Source organism: Monopterus albus, unplaced genomic scaffold (genome assembly GCF_001952655.1).
Source record: "Monopterus albus unplaced genomic scaffold, M_albus_1.0 scaffold221.1, whole genome shotgun sequence".
Classification (NCBI taxonomy): domain Eukaryota; kingdom Metazoa; phylum Chordata; class Actinopteri; order Synbranchiformes; family Synbranchidae; genus Monopterus; species Monopterus albus.
In genome coordinates this window covers 16,772-29,031 of record NW_018128101.1, presented here as the reverse complement: position 1 = coordinate 29,031, position 12,260 = coordinate 16,772, and the positions used below count along the sequence as shown (strand labels likewise).

At 45.2% G+C, this 12,260-nt stretch overlaps 1 protein-coding gene and 1 pseudogene across 1 annotated transcript; one reads left to right on the top strand and one right to left on the bottom strand.

Moving 5' to 3' along the window:
* Positions 1 to 3,155: 3,155 nt before the first annotated feature.
* LOC109971319 (uncharacterized) lies at positions 3,156 to 8,032 on the bottom strand (annotated as a pseudogene).
* Positions 8,033 to 8,796: 764 nt separating this feature from the next.
* LOC109971329 (uncharacterized protein K02A2.6-like) lies at positions 8,797 to 10,762 on the top strand. Its single transcript, XM_020619483.1, is given in 3 exon segments — positions 8,797 to 8,941; positions 8,944 to 9,593; positions 9,644 to 10,762. Coding segments are annotated over 3 exon segments (1,914 nt in total).
* Positions 10,763 to 12,260: the final 1,498 nt, after the last annotated feature.

Genomic DNA, 12,260 nt, shown 5'->3' with positions numbered 1-12,260 from the left:
GTTTGTATTTTCTTATGCTAAATTTCTCAAAATTCTATTAAAATTTGCATTATAGTTGGATGGGAACCCACTTAATACCAACCTGATGGTGACAAAAAAAAGTCAGGGGATTAGCAGAGTGATTGGAATTCATCGTTCTATGGATCTTGATTTTCTATACATAATTTATTTCAAATGATTGATAAGATATTTCAGTCTGGACCAAAGGAATAGTACAATGTGCAGTTAATCCCTGTAGGTGGCAGCAACACACCAGTGGTTAGTTATTGCTTGTCCATTTTTGTTTGAAGAAGGGCCTCATGCTACAAACAACCACGATTGTTATTGCTAAATAAATTCTCAGTTAACGTTACAGTGTTTAGTGCTTATGGTCGGCAGAAGGCAAAATCAATATGACTAGCATAATATTCTTCTTTTCGTTCAATTGGTTTAGATCAAAGCATATTCATGTGTTAAAATGGCCCAGTCAAAGTCCAGACCTAAATCCTATTGAGAATCTGTGGCAAGACTTGAAAATTGCTGTTCACAGACACTCTCCATCCAACCTGACTGAACTGGAGCTATGTCGCAAAAAAGAAGGTGCAAAAACTGCAGTCTCTAGATGTGCAAAGGTGGTAGAGACATACCCCAAAAGACTTGCAGCTGTAATTGCAGTGAAAAGTATTTCAACAAAGTATTGACTCAAGGGGGCTGAATACATATGCACGCCAAACTTTTCAGATTTTTATTTGTAATAAATCTCGAACACCATGTATCATTTTCCTTCCACTTTACAATTATGCAATACTTTGTGTTGGTCTTTCACAATACAATACATTTAGGTTTGTGGTTGTAATGTGACAAAATGTGGAACAATTCAAGGGGTATGAATACTTTTGCAAGACAATGTAGCTCAGTTATGGGAAGCATTGTAAACAGGTAGTTAAATTTGAGGTAGAGTTTTCATTTTGACAGCGTTTGAAACCATCTTCTACCTTTTTAGCAGAGAGGTGTAGTTGAGGAGTAGACATTTTAATAAGAAATACACTCTATATACAGGCACTGGACATTCAAACAATAGAAAAAGAATTTACATAGCATCAGACCTTGTGGGAGGTTTCCTAGTGGAACATATTACACAGCCATACTAAAGGTCCAGAGAAGCTTTATCAGTGTACAGAGATCTCTATAGAACCATGCATGTAATGGTGGTTTTGTGCAAGTGATATCTCAAGTGCTGACCTATGCAGTCTGCCTTTCTCTGTTGCTGTGCAGCTGTGTGGAGGTCCACACTTATTCAGTGCAAACACTCTGAATTATTACCCAGTTCATAATAATTGCCTGTGTAACCTAGTATTTCAGCAGCAGCACTAGCAGATGATGTAATGTACTGTATATTTTTTACAACTTGCTGTTGTGTTGCATGAACGTTGAAAGGAAATAGCATTTCGAGGACTCCAATTTAGCCTTGCGTGGCTTTCTCGCCACTGAGGTTTGAGTTGCAGCTTTCATCATTCAAACTGCAATGATTAGTCGATTCATGGACTAGTTGATCAACTGAAAATTATACGGCAAATATTTTGATAACTGACTAATCAAAGCAAAAATTCTGAACTTCCTCTGGCTGCAGCTTGTCATTGTGCAGTTTTCTTTAATTGCATATGACAGTAAAATAAACATCTGAAGGGTTTAGACCCAGCAGGTAAGATAAGCTAATTACTTTGGCCTATGAGAAATTATGAATGTCATTTTTCTCTCTTTTTTTGACATTTCATAGATTAAACAATTAATTGTCAGTTACAGCTCTAATTTATGCTGTCTGTAGATAATGCATCCTCAGTGGATTTTTCTATATTCTCTTCTTAGATAAGGATAAGGATGAACGTAGTTCCATGCCCAGACGAATTGTCGTTGACCAACTGTGCTATCATTAGTGACAAGGAGCAACAGTTTGAACAGTGAGTGGAGTTCTTCTGATACATGTAACTGTGCTGTTACAATGAGCGCTTCATATCGAAAACCTCAGTAACTTCATATAGAGATGGGTGATAAATTAAAGGAAAAACCAGCACCAAGAGTCTTAGTGAGATGCTGGGCCACCAAAACAGTTTCAGTGCACCATGGCACCAACTCTCCTAGTGTCTGACCTCCACTGGAGGGATGTACACCATTCTTCCAAAAAATATTCCCTCATGTGGTGTTTTGATGATGGTGGTGGAGACTCTAACACCTCGCTCCAACGTCTCCCATAGTTCAACTGGGCTCAGACCTGGTGACTGGGAAGGCCACAGAATACGATTCACATCTTGGTCATACTCATCAGACCAGTCACTGACTCCTCATGTCCTGTGGACGAGGGCGCTGTCATCCTGGAGGAGGCCGCTCTTATAAGGATAGAAATGTATCATTACCAAATAAAGGTGATCAATCAGAGCAACTTTGTATTGATTTGCACTGACTCTTCTCTCTAAGGGGACAAGTTTACCCAAACCACGCCAGCATCTGCATTAATTATGTTTCTCCACTCATTTATTCGGGTTTTTCCTTTACTTTGACACCTCTCTGTACATTGAGTAACTAAAACAGGATGAACCATAACAAATAGGGTTACACTCATTCTCGTTCAAGGTCAAGGTCAAAGTGTTAATTGCCATATGCACAGTTAGGAAACGTGTTTCCCTGTACAATGAAATTCTTACTTTGCCGTCCACATGAATGCCACAAAAATACAAATGAAATATAAAGTAGATAAATAAGTAACACAAAATCTAAGGCACTTTAAGCAGCAAATGCAGCAATATAATAAAAATATATAAGACTATAATAAGAGAATGTGTGCTGCATGGGAGCAGCATGTGCATTAGTCAACAGTCAATGTGTAATTATGCACAGTGACTGTTAAATCGCTTTCACAGTTTGCACTGTGACCTTTCTGCAGGAGAACCAGGAGCAAGCGAGCAAAAGCCGAGAGCAGCAGAGGGCGAGAGAGCTGCAGTTCAAGAGGCAGCAGAGAGAGCGAGCCAATCAGGGCGCACGGCCGTTCTTCCTCAAGGAATGTAAGTAACACTGAAAGTCGGGTTTGTAGGATGTAGAAGCCAGTGTGTCACCGGGTCGGTACAGCCACTCAGACCGACTGGGCGGTGGGGGGGGCGGAGGCCCCAGTTGGCCGCAAACAAAAAGAACACATAGAATAAAAATAATAGAATCACTCAATGAACACTGGTCAGCAAACAACATATATATATATTATTCCACAGAGTACGTTTATTAAACAAAAAATCCAAAGAAATAATAATTACCCAGCTCAAGGATCGAATTTAAATCTACACGCGGGCAGTCTTTCATCTACATGCATCGCGACTCTGTGCACAAAACAAAACAAAATAGGATCTCTTAAACATGCATCGGACATCCCTTACTTCGTCCACAACCATATGGTACAACTTTATTCTCAGCCATCCTGAATAACGTTAAGATAACATCTCACCGTTGATATATGCATCGATTCCCACCCCAAGCCATGCGTGTATCTTCTTCCGGGATTTCCCAGCATACATTGGTCTTTTCCATAACCCCAAAAAAACTAAGGCCATCTACTGTTCAAAATGTGCAACTACAGCAGAAAATAACAGCTATTTTTGTTCACCTGGTTACATTCTCCCCTGCCTAATTGTCAACGTCCTCGGTGACAGAGCAATGTCCCCTAACCCTTTTTAGAGCCTCTCGGGAAAACACAGTATTTACAGATGATGATGATGAGGATCTGCAAGGATTTGTGATACCACGGCAGAACTTAGTGATTCTAGAACCGACCTAGGCTCATGGTGTAGGTTTGAATGAGTCCCGGCTGTACTTCTTGTGCTTCTGCGAGGACCTGGTATCAGAAGCCTGGGTCCACTACGGGCAGCCAGGATAGGAACCTGTTCATCCCTGTTGGAACCGGATCCAACTTCGGGCTCAACTGATAACACCTCCTCCTTATCAGCTAGTGGAAACTCCACCGTCCCCAGTTTTGACTCAAAATCTACAGGTTCCCCTTCGATGTTCCTGAGGGGTACCCTTTCTGTGTTCAAGGAAGGATTTACATCCAAGGCAATCTCTTCAATTATCACACCACACTCTGGTTCCTCATCTGCTATCTGTGCTTCCCTATGTACATCTACCTCACATCCTGTCGGTGTCACCTTGGTGGGGGGTAGGATGGTCGGATTAACACAAGGTCTGATATCAACCCTGTTCACTCTCTTCACTGGGCCTCCTTCTACAGGCTGTACTGTGTACGTTGTGCCCAGTCTGTCTACAACCTGATACACAGTTGCAGCCCATGCATCCTGGATTTTGTTGCGGCCTGTAGGCCTGTGTCTCAGATAAACATGCTGGCCTACCTCTACTGTGGGACAGTAGACTTTGTCACCCTGAAGAGCAATACGTTCTGCGGCTTTTTGTTCCGCGTATTCCTTTGCTCTAGCATGTGCCTCTTGCAGTCTTTGCTGATGAACTGCCAGCCAGTCAAACTTGGTATTTCCAGGGCGCTCGTTCGCAAGCAATGCGTCCACTGGAAGATGGGGTTCTATCCCATAAAGCAAAAAATATGGCGAATAGCCTGTGGTTGCATGTGGGGTCACATTGTAGGCGTAAATGAGCTCTGGTAAATGCTGAGGCCAGCGGCTCTTTTTGTTAGCCGGGAGTGTCCGCAGTAACTCATGTAGTGTGCGGTTAAACCGTTCGCACTGAGCATTTCCAGTAGGATGATGTGGGGTCGTGCGGGTCTTCTTCACCCCATATAGTTTACAGAGTTCAGCAATCACTTCACTTTCGAAATTACGGCCCTGGTCAGAATGCAATCTTTCAGGCACACCGTATTTCATAAACCACTCCCGCAGCAGCAACTTTGCTGTAGTCTCAGCTTTTTGGTCACGAGTGGGAAAAGCCTGAGTAAACTTGGTAAATACGTCAGTTATCACCAACACATTTTCGTGACCATCTGTGGCTGGCTCCAGCACTGTGAAGTCCACTGCAACAACCTCTAGAGGTCTGGATGCAAGAAAGGACTTCATAGGCGGGCGAACCTTGGGATGTGGCATTTTGGTTAAAATACAGCGCTGGCAAGTCTTTACCCACTGTTCAACATCCCCGTGCATGCCTACCCAAAACGCTCTCTGTCTCAACAACTGTAGGGTCCTTTCTATGCCTTGATGACCCATACGGTCATGCACACTCTCCAGGACTTGTTTCTGCAAACAATTAGGAACCAATAACTGAAAGCAGTCCCCATGACGTACGTCTTCAATGACTCTGTAAAGCAGCCCACCTCTCTCTCTGACATACTTCCATTGTTTCAACAGTGACTTCACCCTTCTGGGAAGGCTTTTCTTCTCCTGGGGACCAGGCTTACACTTTCGGTCCCAAAATGTACGAAACACACTAAGTACTGAGTCCTGATTTTGGAAGGTTTGTAGCTCCTCCTTTGAGTAACCTGGGAGGGTTGGGGTGGCTTCCTTACTATCAGACGGAGGGTCAGCAGCTCCCAAAGCTCTGATCTGAGTGACCCTACAGCATTCAACTCCCGCTGTTACTAGCTCAGGTTCAAGGGATGTGCCTTTACAAATCAGGTTGCAGATGGTGACACAATCATCAAGCTCTACATCCTCTCTCTCAGGCTCGGGCTCCCCTGCTAATGGGGGCCATGAGAGAGCATCAGCAGCAGCATTACATTGTCCTGGATGATACTGTATGACAAAATCAAAAACAGCCAATTGCACCACCCATCTTTGCTCAATGGCTCCCAAACCACCTCCTTTTACCTTTCCCGAAGCAGCAGTGCGATCGCCTCGATGTACAGAGTGAGTCTCTAGCTGAATCGCGGAGTCTGGAACTCTGTGAAAAAGCCAAGTCTCGGTGAGAATTAGAGCACAGCATTCTCTGATTTCCTGTTGTGTTGTATTCCTAGCCCTTAGCTTGTTCAGTTTGAAAATCAGGTTACGATGGTGACACAAGATACAGAACAGCACCCAAACCCAGACTGTTTGCATCAGTTTCTAAGATGAAAGGGCGAGTGAAATCTGCAAACCCTAAAACTGGTGCAGTCATGAGCCTCTCCTTCAACATGTCAAAAGCCCCTTGACAGTCAGCAGTCCACAGTACACTGAGTCTCTGACTAGCCTTGGCCGAACTGTAAGTACCTTGACACCAAGTCACAACATCATGTAAGGGAGCAGCAATCTTTGAGAATCCCTCAATGTATCGTCTGTAGTAGCCACACAACCCCAAAAAGGATTGCAGCTCCTTCACTGTGGATGGCACAGGCCAGTTCTTAACAGCTTCCACCTTGGAGGGGTCTGTTGAAATCCCCTCTGCAGATATCTGGTGCCCCAGAAACTGGACCGCTTCCTGAAGAAAATGACATTTTCCCCACTTAACTTTAAGTCCAGTCTGTTTCAGCCGTGCAAACACAATGTCAAGCCTTTCCAAATGTGATTGGAAAGTGGAGGAATACACTAGAATGTCGTCAAGATAGACTAACATTATCTCAAAGATCAGATCATTCATAGTTGCTTGCATCAACCTTTGGAAGGTTGCCGGACCGTTACAAACACCCATAGGCATACGCAAGTATTCAAAAAGCCCAAAGGGTGTGGTGAAAGCAGTTTTGTGCCGGTCGCGCTCATCTACCATAACCTGGTGATAACCACTTGCAAGATCAACAGTAGAAAAATACTGAGCCCCTTGTAATGCATCAAAACTCTCATCAATGCGTGGTAATGGGAATGCATCTTTCTTAGTTTAATACTTGAGCTTGCGATAGTCCACATATAACCGAATGCTGCCATCACTTTTGCGGACAATAACCACTGGAGATGCGTTAAGAGCTCTCACTTTCCTTAATTACGCCTTTTCTCAACAGCTTTGAAATGTGTTCTTGGACTTTTTTATATTGGTTGGGTGGGATATGCCGATAGGGCTCAGTGACCGGCGTGTCATCAACCAACTTGATTTCGTGTTTGACCTTGTCAGTGAAACCCAGATCATCATCATCATCTGTCAATACAGTACATCAATATACCTGGCTAGTAAGGCACAGAGAGCAGTTCACTCTGCATCGGTGCCACCAATGTCAAGTTGGTCTAGACTGTACTTTGCTGTCCAGAGGTTCATCTTTTGTGTCGACCGAAATCTGCTCAACATCTGCAGAGTTGTGACAAAACTTAACTTCACAGTTCTGGTTGCTTTCAGCACCATCAACCACAGACATAATGCCGAGTCTGACCCTCTGACATAGCCAGACCTCCTCCTGAGAGAAATTTACAACCTGAACTGGAAAAATGTTGTCTTTATTAGCTACCAGTGTTGAGACAACAGCCACACCAAGAGGAAGTGGGATATTTGCAGGCTCGATCAACAATTGTGCCTCTTGGCCAGCTCCCAACAAGTGACCCCTAACCATGACAGTGGCGACTGAAGCAGCTGGTAAGCGCACCCTGTTTCTACCTGCAACCCTAGCCATGGCCGTTCTCTCAACCCTACATGTCTGGAGTTGTTGAAATGCATTCCTCCAACCAGATTCCAAAGTCCCTCCCAACACTGTGTCAAACTGTGATGTGGCTTGCTGTTGGCACCTGCAAATGACATTCATGCCAACGATACAAGGCTCTGCAATGGTTGCATTTGCAGGCTTCAAAACCAAAAATCCACAGTTGGGGATGCTCAGACCCATTGTCTGAACCTCCAGCTCCACATAGCCTTGGTAGGGAATTTCAAGGCCATTTGCAGCAGTTATCTCTAGCCAACTGTCAGTAGGAACTAAGGCATCCTCATTCCCTAACAAATGCTTCTGGAAGAATTCATCTGTGACGGTACTGACTTAGCTACCCGTAACCAATAGACAAGCAGTTGGTACATTGTTCACTTGAGCTCCACTACTTTACACTTACCTATTGCACGTTCAATTATTTGCTCTCGTGTAAGATCAGATTTGGCTGAGTCTAACACTTGCCCCTGCATTGCCCAACTCACCACAACCAGGGGTTCTTGTTTCCCGACTGATTTTCCGCATCCTTACGTCGTTTTTGTGGGCACTGCTTTGCAATGTGACCTTCCGATTGACACCTAAAGCATATAGGTTTGCCATCAGCTGTAAACTTGGGTAGTGTCCTTGGTTGGTTAGCTACAGTCGAGCTACTGGTCGAGTTATGGGCAGCTAGATCTTTCACTGCCTTTGTCACTTCAGTAATTACTTTGCCTTGTTCTGCAAGGATTTTCATGACATCATCAAGTGAGACAGATTTCTCAGTTTTGTCTGCAGCAATAATCTTGCTATGTTCAGTTAAAACCTTTATGACATCCTCAATGCACCCTGGTTTTTCACTAGCGGTGCCAACTTCCCCATGTGCATCGGTAGCCATATAGTTACAGACCCACCCTATTGTCCTAACACTTTGTGCACAAAGTGTTACGACAAAACAACAAACAGCAAAACAAAATAGGATCTCCTAAACATGCATCGAACATCCCTTACCTCGTCCACAACCATATGGTACAAATTTATTCTCAACCATCCTGATAAAATTAAAATAAAATCTCACCATTTACATATGCATCCATTCCCATCCCAAGCCATGCATTTATTTTCTTCCGGTATTTCCCAGAATACATTGGTCTTTTCCATAACCCCCCAAAACTGAGGCCATCTACTTTGCAAAATGTGCAACTACAGCAGAAAATAACAGCTATTTTGTTCACCTGGTTACATATATCAAACTGTGGCGTGAGAGTGAGGCACCAGCACTGATGGCAACTAAAGTTAGATTGAAAACATACATGGGTGAGTTCATCCAGGTGCTTGGTATTTTGGAAGTGGACATTGTGTACCAAGGACAACAGGGTACAGGGCAGCTGTTCGTGGTCAAGGGGGAAGGTCCAAGCTTGCTGGGATGTGATATCTTGAGAAAAGTTCATCTGAACTGGGGGAAATAAAACACATGACTGTAATTGAGGACCTCCTGGAGAAATATGCTGAGGTATTCAAGCATGAGCTGGGCACGCTCAGGGGTACAGCTGTGAAATTATATATAGACCCCCATGCAAAACCTCGATTTTTCAAACCCCACCCAGTGCCATATGCCATGAAGGCCAAGGTGGAAGCTGAGCTGGACCAGTTGCAGCAGCTGGGGGTCATTGAGCCTCTGGCGTTCTCAGATTGGGCAACCCCGATTGTTCTGGTGCTTAAAGGGAATGGGGGGGTGCAGTTATGTGGGGACTATAAACTAACAGTAAATCAGGCCTCACAGTTGGATACATATCCCTTACCTCGAGTGGAGGATTTGTTTGCCACTCTAGCAGGAGGACAAACCTTTACAAAGCTGGACATGAGTCATGCGTATCAGCAACTACTGTTGGATGAGGACTCTAAGCAGTATGTTACCATCAACACCCACAAAGGATTGTTTAAATACAACAGACTGGTGTTTGGGGTGGCATCCAGCCCAGCAATCTTCCAACGCACCATGGACAATCTGCTCCAAAACATTCCTGGTACAGCAGTCTATTTGGATGACATTTTGGTCACGAGTAGGATGGATACCGAGCATTTGGAAAACCTGGAGCAGCGCAACCAAGCCAGCCCCCAGAGTTGGTGTTCATGTTAGATCAGCTGTCTAACACCCAGGTGACAGCAAAGCAGATTAAGAGGTGGACTGAGAGGGATCCAGTTTTGTCACAGGTGCAGCGGTGGGTGCGACAGGGCTGGCCAGTAAAAAAGGGGAACGAAGTGTTTGAGCCTTATGTGAAATGTCAACTGGAGCTAAGTGTGCAGGATGGTTGTCTCCTCTGGGGATCCAGAGTGATTGTTCCCCCTCCAGGGCACAGACAGGTGATAGAGGAGTTGCATGTGGCGCACCCAGGCACATCACAGATGAAAAGTCTCACCAGGTCATTTGTGTGGTGGCCAGGAATGGACAAGGCTCTGGAAGATAACATCAGAACATGTTCACAATGCCAGAATAACCAAAAGTTGCCAGCACCAGCTCCACTACATTCACGGGAGTGGCCAAGCCGTCCTTGGTCTCACCTTCACATAGATTTTGCGGGCCCGTTCAAAAGGCACATGTTTCTAGTGCTGGTAGATTCCCATTCAAAGTGGCTAGAAGCACATATCATGTCAAACATCATGGCCCCCACTACCGCAGAAAAACTCAGCAGTGTCTTTGCTACGCATGGTTTACCAGAGGCAGTAGTGTTAGACAATGGTCCCACTTTCACCAGTGAGGTTTTCCGAGAGTTTATGGAGAAAAATGGCATCCGACATGTCCACACAGCTCCGTATCATCTGGCCTCAAACGGCTTAGCGGAGCGAGCAGTGGAGACTCTGAAAGAGGGATTGAGGAAGATGTCGGGACATTCAGTGGAAACTAAGCTATCTCACTTCTTATTCCAATACCGGACTACCCCACACACGACAACCAGGGTGTCCCCAGTGGAGATGTTGCTGGGGAGGAGACCTAAATCTCACCTGGATCTCCTTCACCCAGACATAGGAGCAAAAGTTGTCCAGGGGCAGGATAAGCAGAAAGAGCAGCGGAACAGACATGCTAAAGTCAGACATTTCCAACCAGGGGACAGTGTATTTTTCAAGAACTTTACCCAGGAGCTGGCATGGCTATCCGGTGTCATCGTGCAACAGACTGGACTGGTATCTTTCATAGTGGATGGGGTGGATGGCCAGCAGATCCGTAGGCACCAGGATCATTTGCGGAGTTGCCCAGCGACTGCAGGGGAATGGTTGTAGAGGGATGTGCTGGTGGACTTTGGGCATAGCTCTGAGGTCGAGGTGCAGGACGCACCACAAACAGCTGATGGTCTGGGTGTACAGGCCGAGGGTCTGTCAAAACAACCTGAGGCACTTGCAGCTCAGTCTGCTCAGCTGAGCTGTGCACCTGGTGATGGAGAGGGAATGGCACAAGGTGCCCCGGAGGCCCCCGGAGGTACAGCTGAGCTAAGGAGGTCAAAAAGAAGACGCAGGCCTCCAAAAAGACTGACCTGTTGAGTTGTAAAAGAAATGTGTTTGGTTGGTGAGCGCTAAGCATTTAAATGGGGAGGGTCTGTAAGTTAAAAAGAAAAAAAAAAACGTACAGGTTCATAGCATGTGGTTGATTTGAACAGTCAGTACCCCAGTGGAGATGTTGTGTTTTCTAGGGTTATCAACCCTCAAGTTGAAACTTAAAGGGGGAGAGGTGTTATAGTTTGAGGCTTTTAAAATGGGAGCTAGGAACCTTAGTTAGGCATCTTGGGGGAACGTGTTGTGCAGGGGACCATCACGGAATCAGTCTGCCCCGGGGCCTTGCGGCAGTTAGCTGTTAGACATGTGTTCTCTGTGTACCGTTGTGCCGTTGTTCAGTAAAGTGATGAAACCGACCAGCGTGCTTGAGTTTGTTCCCTATCAAGTTATTACAGAAATCATCACTAGTGTGTGTGTCTGTCGGGGGGCAACAACGGCATGGTGGATAGAGCAGTCGTTTCCCAACCAGAAGGTTGAAGGTTTGAATCTTGGTGCCTGCAGTCCACATGTCAAAGTGTCCTTGGGCAAGACACTGATTCTCCACTAAAACTAGTTCCCACCAGATGCACCATTTCTTCCTGTGACAACAAGGACATCTAGAATAACAGCAGACTGATCCTTTAATGGGTTTCCAGCTACATTTAACACCGCTGTTCAAGAAATGTAGGTTTTGGTTCAGCTACATTTCTCAAATCTCCACATCACTTGTACATTATTTTAAAAAGATTATATTTCAAACAAATAAAACATTATACAACAGACAAGTGCAGCAGTTTACAGAGAATAAACCCTGCCAATCACAGCTGACTCAGGTGAGTTGTGGCAGATCCGAAGGCGCCATCAGCAGGTCGTCCACCTCCTCCTGCAGAGCTGCAGCCTTTTCATTCAGAAGCATCTGATCCACACACAGTCCACAGGTTAACCACTGTGTTCAAACCTTCACATGTGACACCATGAGGACCAACTGAACACAGTGAGACTCACCTTGGCAGAGGCCACGATCTGACCGGCCTGTTTCCTGTACAGGTTTTCTATCGTCCTGGAGAGAACAGCAGGGTCAGCGTTCGCCAGGTGGGTCAGCGTCTTGTAGCCAGTGTTGTACAGCTGCTTCGCTCTGGACTGGACGACAACAACACACACAGCTGTAGTAAACACACTGGATATCACACGTTACATGACCTTTGTTTCCCAGGACAGTTGAAGACGGACTAGAACGTATCCTTCCGCC